This window comes from Orcinus orca, chromosome 14 (assembly GCF_937001465.1).
Source record: "Orcinus orca chromosome 14, mOrcOrc1.1, whole genome shotgun sequence".
NCBI classification, from domain to species: Eukaryota; Metazoa; Chordata; class Mammalia; order Artiodactyla; family Delphinidae; genus Orcinus; species Orcinus orca.
This window is the reverse complement of record NC_064572.1, coordinates 34,439,023-34,453,335: the sequence shown is the minus strand read 5'-3', so window position 1 is coordinate 34,453,335 and position 14,313 is coordinate 34,439,023. Positions and strand designations below refer to the sequence as shown.

Here is a 14,313-nt window from a genome sequence, read left to right as displayed (position 1 = left end):
CCTTCTGGGTCAGGTGAGTTGTAGAGAGGTTTATTCTAGCTGCCACATCCTGCACAGGAATAGTCTTTGATGATTGGCATTTGAAGTCCTAGCACCTGGTTTGCCCCCATGATGCTGAAACAGTCACTTCCTAGGCAGAAAGCGCTAGATGTGATATTTAATTGCAGACTGCTCTGTACTCTGTGAGTGGTACCCTGGCCCCATAATGAAATGTGTGCCTTCCAAAATGGCTGACTGGACATCCTTTTTCAGGAGAAGCATTGTCTTTCCACTGAGTTGCTCAGATCACAAAGAGACCTTGAAACATGCTCGGAGCACGCCCACATGCAGTGCTCAAAGTACTTCCCTGCAGCTGAATATTGGGGCATCAAAATGGGGGCAAGAGTGCTCTGCTAACAGACATCATTATTCTCGGCCACAGCAGGTACTGTGGCCCAAAGCACTGCTCCTTGATGCCTGCATGAAAAAAGAGAACGGAGAGAGATCTGGGATATAGTCCCAGCTCAGGGGGCAGAGAATTGTGTTCAGTGTCATGAGTGGTTCCAGAATTTTTCAGGGACCTGTAAAATGCTCTGACCCACCCTGAAATTATACCCCTTGATGGGCAATTTTGAAAGTGACACACTCTTGGAGTAGCGTACAATTTCAGTCCAAACCAAGATCCAGGGATTAGTAGGTGCTCAATAAATGTCAGCGACTGATTGATCGAAAAGATTATGCTGTTTCAGTGTAACTGATTTCAACGCAGAAGGGGAAACATGTGAAGGTCAAATCCTAAAGATTTGACGAAACAACAGCCTTTCGTGATGACCTTCCTGACTTACCGTTGCAGAGCAGAACTTAGAGTGTTCTTTGTTTAAGAACCATTGACTGTGTTTTCCTTAGACAATGTATTCATGTTCAGTTGGAAAATTTTGAAAGCTCAGATATATATAAAGAAGAAAATTTAAACAAACCATATTCCCAACACCCAAAGATCAGCATGGTTAGTATTTTGGTATATTTCCTTCCAGATGGGTAGATAAATATGGAATCACCCAGTTTTATATCTTGGTTTTGTTTCTTTTCAAAGTTATTATTTTTCTCAGAGTGTTTAATCATGTCATATTCTTGGGTATCACTGCAAGACCTCCATAGGACTTCCTGAGACTCAGACATATGGTTGTTCCAGAATCTGTTTAAACATTATCTATTGTGGGGCATTTCCGTTTTTAATTTTTTTATTATAACAATAATTAACCCTGCGATAAGTATTACTGTACGTAAATCTTTGAGCAAGAAGCAACTTATTATCTTGAGGTAAACTTACCGGGCTTTTAATACATGTGAACATATTTAAAGCTCTTGGTAGACATTGCCAGATTATCCCCCAGAAACAATTGTACCAGTTGCACTACCATCACTGGTGTGTAAATGCCATCTCTTGTACTTCAGCGGGCACTGATTATCATTTTCCTTAGGGGGCCCTTTAATTGTGTTTACGGTAGTTCTGAAGTACACATAATTTTAATTTGTGTGTAGAACCATGTAAATGCATATTTTGTGAATTCTTCTATAGTTTTTATGCCTAAAAAGTGCTTGCTGAACAAGACGACTCATCAGGTATCCTGAGATTGGTTAAATATTCAGCTATATTTTCATCAGGTTGTTTGTGGCTATGTTTTTTTGCCTTTAACTATTTTATAGCATTTACCTCCTTCTCCCCTCCCAACTTTATTGAGATATAATTGATTTATAACATTATGTAAGTTTAAGATGTGCAATGTTATATGTATACATTGTGAAATGGTTACAACAGTAAGGTTCATTAATCCATCACCTCACCAGCAATTTTTTGTTGTCATTGTTGCTGAGAACTTTAAAAGTCTACTCTTAAGCAGTTTTCAGATATTCAATATGGTATCGTTAAGTGCGGGCACTATGTTGTAGTACGTTATGTCCCCAGAATTTATTAATTATATAACTGCAGTTTATATCCTATGACCACCTTCACTCATTTCCCCAACCTGTACCTCCTGCCTCTGGCAACAACCAATCTGTTCTCTGTTTCTGTAAGCTCCACTTTCTTTAGATTCCACATATAAGTGAGAGTATACAATCTTTGTATTTCTCCGACTTGTTTCACTTAGCTCAATGCTCTCAGGCTTCATCTGTGTTGTTGCGTATGGAAAGATTTCCTTCTTTTTATGGCTAAATATTATTCCACTGTATGTATACCACATTTTCTTTATCCATTCATCTCTCACTGGATACTTAGGTTGTTTCCGTGTCTTGGCTATTGTAAATAATGCCACAGTGAACGTGGGGTACAAAAGATATCTATCACTTTGAGATAGTTACTTCATTTCCTTTGGATATATATCCAGAAGTGGAATTGCTGGATCGTATGGTAGCTATCTATGTTTGTAATTTTTCGAGGCACCACCATACTGTTTTGCATAGTGGCTGTATCAGTTTACCTTCCCATTAGCAGCATACAGAGGTTTCCTTTTCTCCACATCCTCACCAACACTTGTTATTTCTTGTCTTTTTGACAATAGTCATTCTAACAGGTGTGAGATGATACCTCACTGTGTTTTTTTTTTTTTTTGCGATACGCGGGCCTCTCACTGCTGTGGCCTCTCCTGCTGCGGAGCACAGGCTCCGGAAGCGCAGGCTCAGCGGCCATGGCTCACGGGCCCAGCCGCTCCGCGCCATGTGGGATCTTCCCGGACCAGGGCACGAACCCGCGATCCCTGCATCGGCAGGCGGACTCCCAACCACTGCGCCACCAGGGAAGCCCCTCACTGTGGTTTTGATTTGCATTTCCCTGATGATTAGTGATGTTGAGCATCTTTTAAGGCAGTGGTCTCCAACCTTTTTGGCACCAGAGACCGGTTTCGTGGAGGACAGTTTTTCCACAGATGGGGGCGGGTGGGTGGGGTAGAGGGGATGGTTCTGGCGGTAATGTGAGCAATGGGGAGCGGCAGATGAAGCTTCGCTCGCTCGCCTGCCCGCCACTCACCTCCTGCTGTGTGACTTGGTTCCTAACAGGCTGCAGAGGGGTATTGGTACACGGCCCGGGGGATGCGGACCCCTGTTTTAAGGTACCTGTTGGCCATTCGAATATCTTCTTTGGAAAAATGTCTATTCAGTTCCTTTGCCCATTTTTTAATCAAATTTTGGGGGGTTTTTTGCTACTGAGTTGTATAAATTCCATTTACTGCCGTTTTTAGAAATTTAGAATAAATATATTTTCATAGTAGAAAATATATAAAATAAATAAAATTATAGGAAAAGATGAAAATCAGTTAGAATTCTATTACCAGGAATTAATCACCATGTAAAATTTGGGGGTACTAAATACATAATATTTTTACATGACTATAACATAATACTACATAATACTAAGTATTTACATAATACTAAATATTTTTACATAACTATATCTGTGGGGGTCTGCACTTTTAACATGAGTTTTAGATCATAGTGTTTTTTGGATCCTGCTTTTTGAATATTTTAATGTTATGTCATGTAACATAACATGCTCTGAAAGCATATTAATATCTGTACAATGTAAGTCACATATGTGTATCATTATTTATTTAATCATTACCATATTGTTGAAAAAAACTTTTTTCCAGATAACCAATTTCTTCTAAATCATTTGCTGAGTAAACATCCCTTCTCCATGGTGCATTATGCTTTCCTTATCATATTAAGAAATGAAACAGGAAACTTTTTTGTAAAGGGCCAGATGGTGAATATTTTAGGCTTTTGAGAGCCATACAGACTCTGTTGAAACTACTCAATTCTGCCATTTTAGCACAAAAGCTGAAAGCATTTTAGTAAACAAATGGGCATGTCTGGGTCGCAATAAAACTTTATTAAAAAAAAAAAAAAAAAACAGGTGGCAGTCGGGATTTGGCCCAAGGCCCTGATTTTCAATTCATTCTGGTTGATCTTCTAATTTTTAATATTGCCTACAATGTTTAGTTATAAAATCTTTAATATTATAATACCTCAGAGGACAATTTCATAAACTGTTTCCAGAGGAAATTTAGCATAATTTTATCAAGTTTAAAAACGTATCAGCTCACTAAACTCACTAAATATCCTCTTGCTATTTCATTAATTGATGCTTTTTTATTTCATCCTTCTGTTTTTCTAAGATAAAAAAGAACAACAAAAAATTCTTTTAATACTTAGAATTATTTGCTGAAATGCTTTCATATTTAATAATAAAAGCACTTAAGGCTCTGAATTTGTCTCTGTAGCTTTGGCCTCAATCCATGACATTTTTATATGTCATTTTCAAATAATCTTTAATTTTTAATACTCTGTATTCTGAGTTTGATTTCCATCTTGACCCACAGTTATTTAGGATACTTTTAAAAAACAAACTTGGAAGTGTTGGGATATTTACTTTTGTACCTACTACTCTATTTTTTAAATATAGACCATACAGCTCATACTTTATTATATATATTGAGATTTTATACTTTGGGCCATCGATCATACTTTGTAATTATTGTTTGGATGCTATCTAAAATGGTACGAAGTTTAACACAAATCTAATAAATACCCTTATTACATCCTTCATTTCCTTATATTTTGGTCTCTTTGAGCTGTGAAAACAAGAAACACGATGATATTTCACATATCAATTTTACATATGACTCTCAGTCCATGTTTAATTTGCTATAATGGCTAATTCGTTTTGCTGTCTATATTTCAGTTATAATATTTTCTCCATAAATATGTTATATATTTATTGTAAACTTTAATTATGAACATAGAGTTAAGTCACTTAATGTAATATTTAAAATTTTCCCCTTTAAATATATTTTTCTTTGCCTGTTTTGTTTTGTTTTTTCCTCTTTACCTTTGAGACACCAGAGTTTGATTTTGGTTTTTGAACAAGTTTGAGAATCTTTGCCCTTTTATCAAATCATTTAGCTCATTTATGTTTAGTTATGTAACCTACAATGCTAAAATTTTGCATTATGCTTTATGATTCTGTAATTGTGTCTTTAATTATCTGTCTTTGTGTACATGGTCTATATTTTGTATGCTTCTTTTCTCTAGTGATGTGAAAATTATACATTCTAGTTTTAACTCTAGTTAGTGGTTACCAGGCACTCTATAAATATACTTGAAACTATATTTTCTTAGTATTATTATCTAGAAAAATGTAGTAGCTCTTGATTCCTCCCTCTATAAGATCAGGGAATTTACATGTCTTAACTTTCATCATCTTTCTCCTACTTCATTTTTCTGACTTTTAAAAATAATTTAATATTACTGTATTAATAGATAATTTTATGTCATATTTTTTCTTTCAAGAATTACTTTTGACATTTGCCTTCAGTTTTGTAGTAATATATCCTTTATTAAATTCCATGTTTTAATATATTTCACCAGTATTTTTTTTTTTTTTTTTTTTTTTTTTGCTGTACGCGGGCCTCTCACTGTTGTAGCCTCTCCCGTTGTGGAGCACAGGCTCCGGATGCGCAGGCTCAGCGGCCATGGCTCACGGGCCCAGCCGCTCCGCGGCATGTGGAATCTTCCCGGACTGGGGCATGAACCTGTGTCCCCTGCATCGGCAGGCGGACTCTCAACCACTGTGCCACCAGGGAAACCCCTTCACTAGTATTTTTAAACAAAATTTGCTCATATTTTAATTTTTAAAAGTTTAAAAAGATCTTGAAGGAAGATGATTTTGTTTCCAAGTATTTTTTAAATGAAGTAAATCCATAAATGCTTAGGTACCTAGAGAAAAAAAATATTTCTATTGATTTCACAGATGATCAACAGTGTAGCTATGTGTAGAATTCTTGGAATAAATGTGTCCTTTCAAAACTCAGTTGATATAGCTCTTTCCTAGATAAGTCTGCGGCTAACCTGATCTTGTACATTTTTTTTTTCCTAACAGCATTGTGTTAGGTCACGTTTTTCCTTTACTATTTTAAATTCAAATGTTCATCTAGTACAGGTCTAGGTGTTGGCTGCATTCACTCGGTGAACCATCTTCATCCTCATCCTCAGTTCATTCTTCAGCTCAGGCAGGTTGTATTCATTTGTTTCCTTGCTTGCTTGCTCATTTTTACCTGTTTGAATTTTGTTTACAACTTTCATTTGTGAACACTTGCTATTTATCAATTTGACCTCTGTTGTCTTTCCTCAACCAGCATTCTCATTAAGAAAAAAAAAAAAAAAAAGGAAAGAAAGAAAGGGAAAGGAAGGAAGGAAATCTCTACCCATTTCTCTATGTAGTTGTTCAGGTGATTTTCTTAGTTTTAATTCCACATTTTTTTGTGTGTGTATGTGTGATTTTCAGTTCTACACCTTATTGATTTTTTTATTGTGATAGGAACACTTAATATGAGATCTACCCATTTAACACATTTTTCAGTGTACAATACAGTATTTTTAATTACTGCTTCTTAACAGATAAAAATCTGGCCATTACAAGTTTAGTTACCTTTTAACTCTTTTTTAAAAACACCTTTATTGAGCTATCATTAACATCATGCAATGCACCCATTTAAAGTGTACAAGTCAATGATTTCTACTATAATCGCAGCTACGTACAGCCATCACCACAGTAGACTTTAGAACATTTTCATTGGCTCAAAAAGAAACTCCATATCCTTTAGCTATCCGCACTACCCCTCTGTCTCCTTCCCCCCAGCCCTAAGCAAGAGTAATCTACTGACTATCTTTATAGATTTGCCTCTTCTGGACATTTTAGATAAGTGGAATCATACAATATGTAGTCTTTTGTGAGTGGCTTCTTTTACTTAGCATAATGTTTGGAAGGTTCATCCATGTTGGAGCATGTATTAGTACTCCATACCTTTTTATGGCCTAATGATCATGCATGGATATAACACGTTTTGTTTGTGCATTCATTAGGTGATGGACATTTGGATTATTTCTACCTTTTAGCTATTATGAATAATGCTGCTATAAACATCCATGTACAAGTTTTCATATGGACATAATTTTCATTTCTCTTGGGTATATACATAGGGGCAGAATTACTGGGTTTTATGGTAACTTGTTTAACCATATGAGGAACTGCCAAACTGTTTCGCTAAGTGGCTGTATCATTTTATATTCCCACCAGCATTGTGTTAGGGTTCTAATTTCTCCACATCTTCACCAACTCTTGTTATGATCTTTCTTTTTTATTTTGGCCATGCTAGTGGGTGTGAAGAGGTATCTTGTTGAGGTTTTGATTTGTATTTCCCTGATGACTAGTGATGTTAAGCATCTTTTCATTTGTTTGTTTAACATTTGTATATCTTTTTCAGAGAAATGTTTATTCAAGTATTCTGTCCATTTTTAAATTTGAGTCACTTTTCTTTATGTTCTTGTATTGCAAGATTTTTTAATATATATTTGGATACTAGACCCTTATGGGATATACGGTTTGCAAATATTTTCTCTCACTGTGTAGGGTTTCTTTTCACTTTCTGGTTGGTGTACTTTGTGCACAAACAATTCTCAATTTTGATGAAGTTTAATTTACATATATTTTTTCTTTCGTTGCCTATGCTTTGGGTGTCATATTTAAGAATCAGTTTTCAAATCAAAGTTCATAATTATTTACCTTTATGTTTTCTTCTAAGTTTTATAGTTTAACCTTTTATATTTAGGTCTTTGATCCATTTGGAATTAATTTTTGCATATGGTGTGAGGTAGGGGTCCAGATTTATTCTTCTGAATGTGGATACCCAGTTGTGGTAGCAACATTTGTTTAAGAGACTATATTCTTTCTCTGTAGAATGGTCTTGGCACCTTTGTTGAAAATCAGTTGATACACAGTGTATGAGTTTATTTCTGGACTCTCAATTTGATTCCAATAGTCCATGTCTATCCTTATGGCAATAACATACTCTCTTGATTATAGTAGCTTTGTGGTATATTTTAAAATCGGGAAGTGTGAGTCCTCCAACTTTGTTTTTCCTTTTCAGGATGGTTTGGTTATTTGGGGGGTGCTTGCAATTTCACATGAATTTTAAAATCAGTTTTTCCATTTCTGTAAAAATGGTCTTTGGGGTTTTGATAGCAACTGCATTGAATCTGTAGATTGTTTGGGGGAGTATTGCCATCTTAAGAATGCTAAGTCTTCCAGTCCATGAAGTTGAGATATCTTTTCATTTATTTAGATTTTCTTTAATTTATTTCAACAATATTTTGTAGTTTCCAGTGTACCAATCTTGAACCTCCTAAATTTATTCCTAAATATTCTGTTCTTTGTGAAACTATTATAATGAGAATTGTTTTAATTTAATTGTCTTAATTTCATTCTTATATTGTTCATTGCAAGTACGTAGATACACAAATGATTTTTGTGTATTGTTTTTTGTATCCTGCAACCTTGCTGAACTCATTTGTTACCTATAATATCATTTTAGTGTTCTTTAGAATTTTCTATTTACAAGATCATGTCTTCTGTGGATAGAGATAGTTTTACATCTTCCTTTTTGATATGGATAACTTTATTTTTTTCTAGCCCTGGCTAAGACCTCTAGTGCTATGTTGAATAGAAGCAGTGAGAGTTGGCTTCCTGGTCTTGTTCCTGATCTAAAAAGAAAGCATCCAGCCTTTCACCAATAAGTCTGATGTTAGCTGTGGGTTTTTAATATATGCCCGTAATCAGGTTGAGGAAATTCCCTTTCACTACTAGTTTGTTTATCATGAAAAAACGTTGGATTCTTTTTAACCATTTTTTTATTACATTCATTTTAATTTCAATATCTTACATTTAAAAATAATTGAATAAGTTGTATGAAGTCAGCTTTCTTACCATCTGATCTTTTACTTGTTATAGATTCTCTCTCTCTCTCTCTCTCTCTCTCTCTCTCTATATATATATATATATATATATACTATTTTATTTTTTATTTTTTTTTTTTGCGTACAGGGGCCTCTCACTGTTGTGGCCTCTCCCGTTGCGGAGCACAGGCTCCGGACGCGCAGGCTCAGCGGCCATGGCTCACGGGCCCAGCTGCTCCGCGGCATGTGGGATCTTCCCAGACCGGGGCACAAACCCGTGTCCCCAGCATCGGCAGGCGGACTCTCAACCATTGTGCCACCAGGGAAGCCCGATACTCTATATTTTTTTTTAAATTGATTTTGATTCTAAAACAAATGCTTCCTAAATTTTTTTTACGTCTTCCAGTAACTATTTAACCAACCAAAAGAATGCTTTTCCTTTATATCTTAAATGCTGTCGCTCCCTTTTTAAAAATATTTATATTGGCTCTTTCTTTCTCTCTGTACATCGGAGCAAGGAGAGGTCTGTTTTTCAGTGTACGAGGTTGTGAATTTTCTGCCGTCCACATTTCACGCCGGTGGACTCCTCCCTGGGTGTTGATCTAGAAGGGTAATTATAGCACAAAGGCCTTTGTCACAGTTCTGTGTCCAGCACTCCTTCATTTAATGTGCTGCAGAGCTGGGGCCGGGGGGTGATCTTCTGCTTCTGATGATGGGCTGCTGGACTATAGGGAAGGGGATTTACCTCTGAAGACTTTGGGAAATGTTTTCACATGTGCCCTGAACCAGCCTCCACGAGAGTTCACCTGTGGTGGCCAGTCCTGTGGAGGCTGTCACAGTCCAGGATGCAGTCCCCCTTGACCCTCACTGGGCCTTTGCTCAGTCTAAATGGGGTCTTGTCATGGAGGCAGCCTGAGAAGTGCAGGTTCAAGGGTAAAATGAATGGCCTTGGTTTGCACCACCCCCCTCTGCCTGCCACCACCAACCCACCAAAAAAAGCCAGAAAAGATTTTTTAAAAGGGAAGATTGGGAATGGGTTGACCTCTCCTCAACAAAGGCCTGAGTCTCTGATAGCAGGCCAGAAATTATTTCTCAGTGCTTCCTGTGCACGAAGCACTTTTCTAAGTGCCTCGCACATATTGGCTATATAGTCCTTATAACCACTCTATTATATTTTACAGATCACGACACTGAGGCACAAAAATGAGAAATAACTTTCCAAAGTCACGCAGCTACTAAGTGGTGAGGTCAGCGTTAAACCTCCAGCCTGCCTCTCACCCCTTCACCGCGCCAGCAACATTTCCTCCCTTACTTGTTTTTCTTCAGCTTCTCTGCCCCAGGGCATATCTGAGCTCTGTTAGATGATACATTCTCCTTAGGGTCTGACTGGTTCTGACTCACACTCCTAGTTTCCTTTGCTATTGAAATTTTGTATCACTTTGGGTATTTTTGTGAGTGCTTCAGTGAGGAAAGTGATTCCAGCCTGGCTAGCAGCTATCATCTTAACTCAGAAGTCCTCATGGAATTCGTTGCGTATAAACTTGATCTTAATGACAGTGCTTATTTTATGGATGAGAAAATCAAAGCCCAGAATGATTAGGCAGCTTCCCCCAAGACATAGGCCTCGTGGTGGCCAAGCGGGAGAGGACTCATCCTTACCCCACTAGATCTTTGCCCCGTGAACTGTCCAAAAACCTGCTGAAGTTAAAATGCAGCTGTCTTGCCCAACCTGCTCCCAAAGGTCCATCCATCCCCAAAAGCCACAGGCAAACTTTGGCTTGATATTATTTAGCCTGTTTGACTTCTTCTTACACTGGAAAATGGAAAACAGACCCTTAACTGACATTTTTCTCAAATTAGGCTGTGTGACAAATGTCTTTTTGAGCTCTTTTATTTGACATCCTATTAATTTTTTAAAGCTCCCATTGTCTTGTTCCTGACAGACCTGTTATGTTTCAGATGTGAGACAAATGTACACGTGTAGAGGGAACTTCTTTAATAAGCTGTATTCACCTCAGACCCCTGAGGTTACGTAAGAGCAAAAACACCAGGGGACCCACCTTGTCATAAATTGATCTGGCATATTTAATTGACAGGGACTTCTGGTTTAGCCTGTTACAAAGCATGTGATAAAATTGTTGAACGTGTGGCCTTAATGGCGCTCTTGGCATCTCGTTCCAACCGAGAGAGAAGTTCTGCCATTGTTGGAAGAGGCAGCTTCCTGGCACGTGGGTTACAGGAGCTCAGAGGCCATCCTGCCTGGGTCGGGCTGCATTTTCTTACACACACCCAAGGTCCCTGAGCAAGCAGGAGAGGAAGCCATATTTACATCCCAATTAGCACCGATTATGATAAACACCAACCATGTTGACGTTAGCCCTTCAATAAAAATCCCCTGAATCAGTTTTTAAAAGTCAGGCTCTCGTGGCAGAACCAAGCAGGAGAGAAAAGAATTGAATAATTGGAGGCTGCTGTCTTTTCACTTCCCACATAAAATTATTTGAAGAGACAGGCCAGAACTTTAAACAGGAGATATCAAGGAAAGTTGTCATTTGAATGTCGGTTGTCATGACTTTAGGAAGTTTGCTTAAAGGAACCCCCCCCCCACCGTTCTCTTCCCAGACATACTTCAATGACAACATCCTCACCCTGATACGGACCCTGGTGACCGGAGGAGCCACGCCGGAGCTGGAGGCTCTGATTGCCGAGGAGAATGCACTGCGCGGGGGCTACAGCACCCCCCAGACGCTGGCCAATAGGGACCGCTGCCGCGTGGCCCAGTTAGCACTGCTGGACGGGCCCTTTGCGGACCTGGGGGTGAGTTCAGGGGGCAGAGGGCACCTGAGCTGGCTGTTTGGGAATGGCGGGATCCAAATGTGTCAGACAGTGACAGGCTAGGTCTCTGCCTTTGCTACTTTCTACAGGAAAAGAACTATAAGAGGTGATGCTTATGGCTTACTGTGTAGCAGGCACTGGGCTTTACATGTATTCATTCATTTTAATCCCCATGGTGACCCTTTGACGTAGGTTCTCTTATCAGACGCTTTAAGGAAACTGGGGCTCAGAGACACTGAGGACTGGCCCTATAAGGAATTTGCACTAGGGATCCTGGCTTCAGAGCCTGTGGGCTTACTGACTCCCCTCAGGTACCTTCTGCCACAGATGGGAGGCATTGGGTGGTGGGGGGGGGGGCGGGTTCCAAATGCAGCCACGGCTGGGAGCCTTTTCTACAGGTCTTAGCATGACTCAGGGCTACTTAACCCCAACTGCACATTAATAGGTCTGCCAGAGTGCCTGAACCAGGCTGGTGTGTGCAACCCAGAGGGAGACATCAGTCGCTTCAGCAGCAGCGGGGGCATGGGGGAGAGTGAATGGGTCCAGCCTCAGAGGTAGGTGACCTCGGTCTGGAATTAGAGACATTAAAGAATCCACATGAGATGCTGTTGGTTTGGCCAGCGGGTCTACGTGCGCATAATAAGCTATGGTGTTCTGAAAACCACCGGTGCTGGGGTCATGCCCAGAATCCTGGGGGCTGAGTACAGCCATCAGTGGTTTTTAAAAGCCCCTCGTGGGCTATTAATTCTGAGGCTGGACCCAGTCACCCTCCCCCATGCCCCTGCTGCTGCAGAGGGACCCATGCCTCCCTTTGGGTTCCACGCACCAGCCTGGTTCAAGCACTCTGGCAGAAGTAAGCAGTCTTGAACCTTATTCCCAGCCCAACTCCATGGATGCATTCAGGGGCTGGAGCCCAGTCTTGGGAGCCAGTAAACCCATTGTACAAACAATAGTGCCACCCAGAAAGTCCAAATAGTGGAAAAGGAGCCAAGGAAAGGGTCACTTTTTCCATTTCTTCTGAAACCCTGATGCCAACTTGCACTATATTTTAGTTTGGTTATGGGCAGGGATCTATGCTAGACTGGGCTTTTTTAAAAGGCCACCTCCATAGCTAGTGGCTCTTTTTATCATCATTTACTCATTGATACACTTTAAAAGAATAAAGACTTTAAATAATGATAAGATCTGGCTCCTTTTGTGTTCTCTAATGTGATGCCCATCTGAAAACTTCGGTAACAGGAAGGACAGATGCAGTCACTTTATTCCCAGTGAAGTCAGCCGTTGGTGCCCTTCCTATAATAATATCTACCTGAAGCCAACTGGCTGCAGGAAGCCAGCATTTCTGAGTGAATGAGTTTGCTTTCACATTCCGCATCAGGCCCCAGACCCTTGGAAGGTGACTGTGAACTGATTAGAACTGTGAATCCCAGTTATTCAGCCTGCAGACCTCCAGCTCCTGGGGAAACACATTCCCTTCCACCCTTGCCATCTCTGAGGTCTGTAAATTGTGCTTTTCACACAGTCCTTCTCTGAAAGAGTCTGTCACCATAGTACCTGGTGGGGTCTTTTCTCCTGGCAGTGATTTTCATTATCACTCGAGCAGTTTTGACAACACGGTCAGATCACAGTGATTACAGCTGAGCTGGGGCTAAACATCATCACCATTTTGCAAAGCTGGTTTCTTCTCCTCAGCTGAACAGACATCTGAGACCTTCAAGCTTACACCATCACTTAAAATAAGGAGAGGCCCCATCTCCTTGAAGCTCTCATCGCTGCAGATGGAAAACTAGAGAGAACCAGAGGAAAACCCATTATTATCTGATTCCCCAAAATCACCGGTATTGAGGTGTAGGCTATAAACCACACTAACCTCTTCAGCTACGGTTCCTTGGTACAGACCCTCCGACTCAGGAGACACCGAAATGAGCTTTCATTAAAAAGCCCTTTTCTCCCTGGGACCTCTCCTTTCAGGCAAATAAAAATGCTTTTTCTCTCTGTTCTTTCGTTGACTCCCAGGATGGTGGTTGTTATGGTGATCTGTTCTGCAAAGCTCTGAAAACATATAATATGCTTTGTTTTGGAATTTATCGGCTGAGAGATGCTCACCTCAGCACCCCCAGCCAGTGCACGAAGAGGTGAGTATGTTTCCACTCCCACCCGCAAGGCAGAGACATAAATGCCCTCTCCTGTCCCCCACAATGAGGGCAAAGGTCTACATACACGCTCTCAACGTGCAGATTACTCTGCCCACATTAAATCCGTCACTGAGTTTGTTGGTTGTGGGAAGCTTTTTTCTTTAATTACTAATAGCAGATATAAAGACATTGTGGGAAAAATTCAAGTTTTATGGGCTAGTTCCATCCATCACCTAATTACAGAAGTCTGAAGGCAAGCATGTCCTCCAGACTCCTGCTACTGGGATAATTCTGTTGGTACCTAATATAGAAATATTTCATATTGCTACTGTTTAAGGTAAATGGTTCCTTTGCCGTGTCTTAGACACCTATAGATATATAATTTTTTTTATTGAAGTATAGTTGATTTGCAATGTTGTGTTAGCTTCAGGTGTACAGCAGAGTGATTCAGTAATACGTGTGTGTGTGTGTGTGTGTGTATGTTCTTTTTCATAGATACCTATCTTTTTACTTAACGTATTTTTCAATTGACTTACTTTTATATATGTATTTTAAAGAAAACTATATATTATTGCCT

At 39.5% G+C, this 14,313-nt stretch overlaps 1 protein-coding gene across 16 annotated transcripts in view; it reads left to right on the top strand.

Annotated features, from left to right (window-relative positions):
* The window catches only part of KCNMA1 (potassium calcium-activated channel subfamily M alpha 1), a 749,169-nt gene that overhangs the window by 717,280 nt on the left and 17,576 nt on the right, over nt 1–14,313 (top strand). For all 16 annotated transcript variants that reach the window (XM_004273064.3, XM_049697236.1, XM_049697232.1 and 13 more), the window contains 2 exons: nt 11,389–11,583; nt 13,618–13,736. In XM_004273064.3, coding sequence (XP_004273112.1) covers nt 11,389–11,583; nt 13,618–13,736 — 314 coding nt within the window. The remainder of the gene's footprint in view (nt 1–11,388; nt 11,584–13,617; nt 13,737–14,313) is intronic.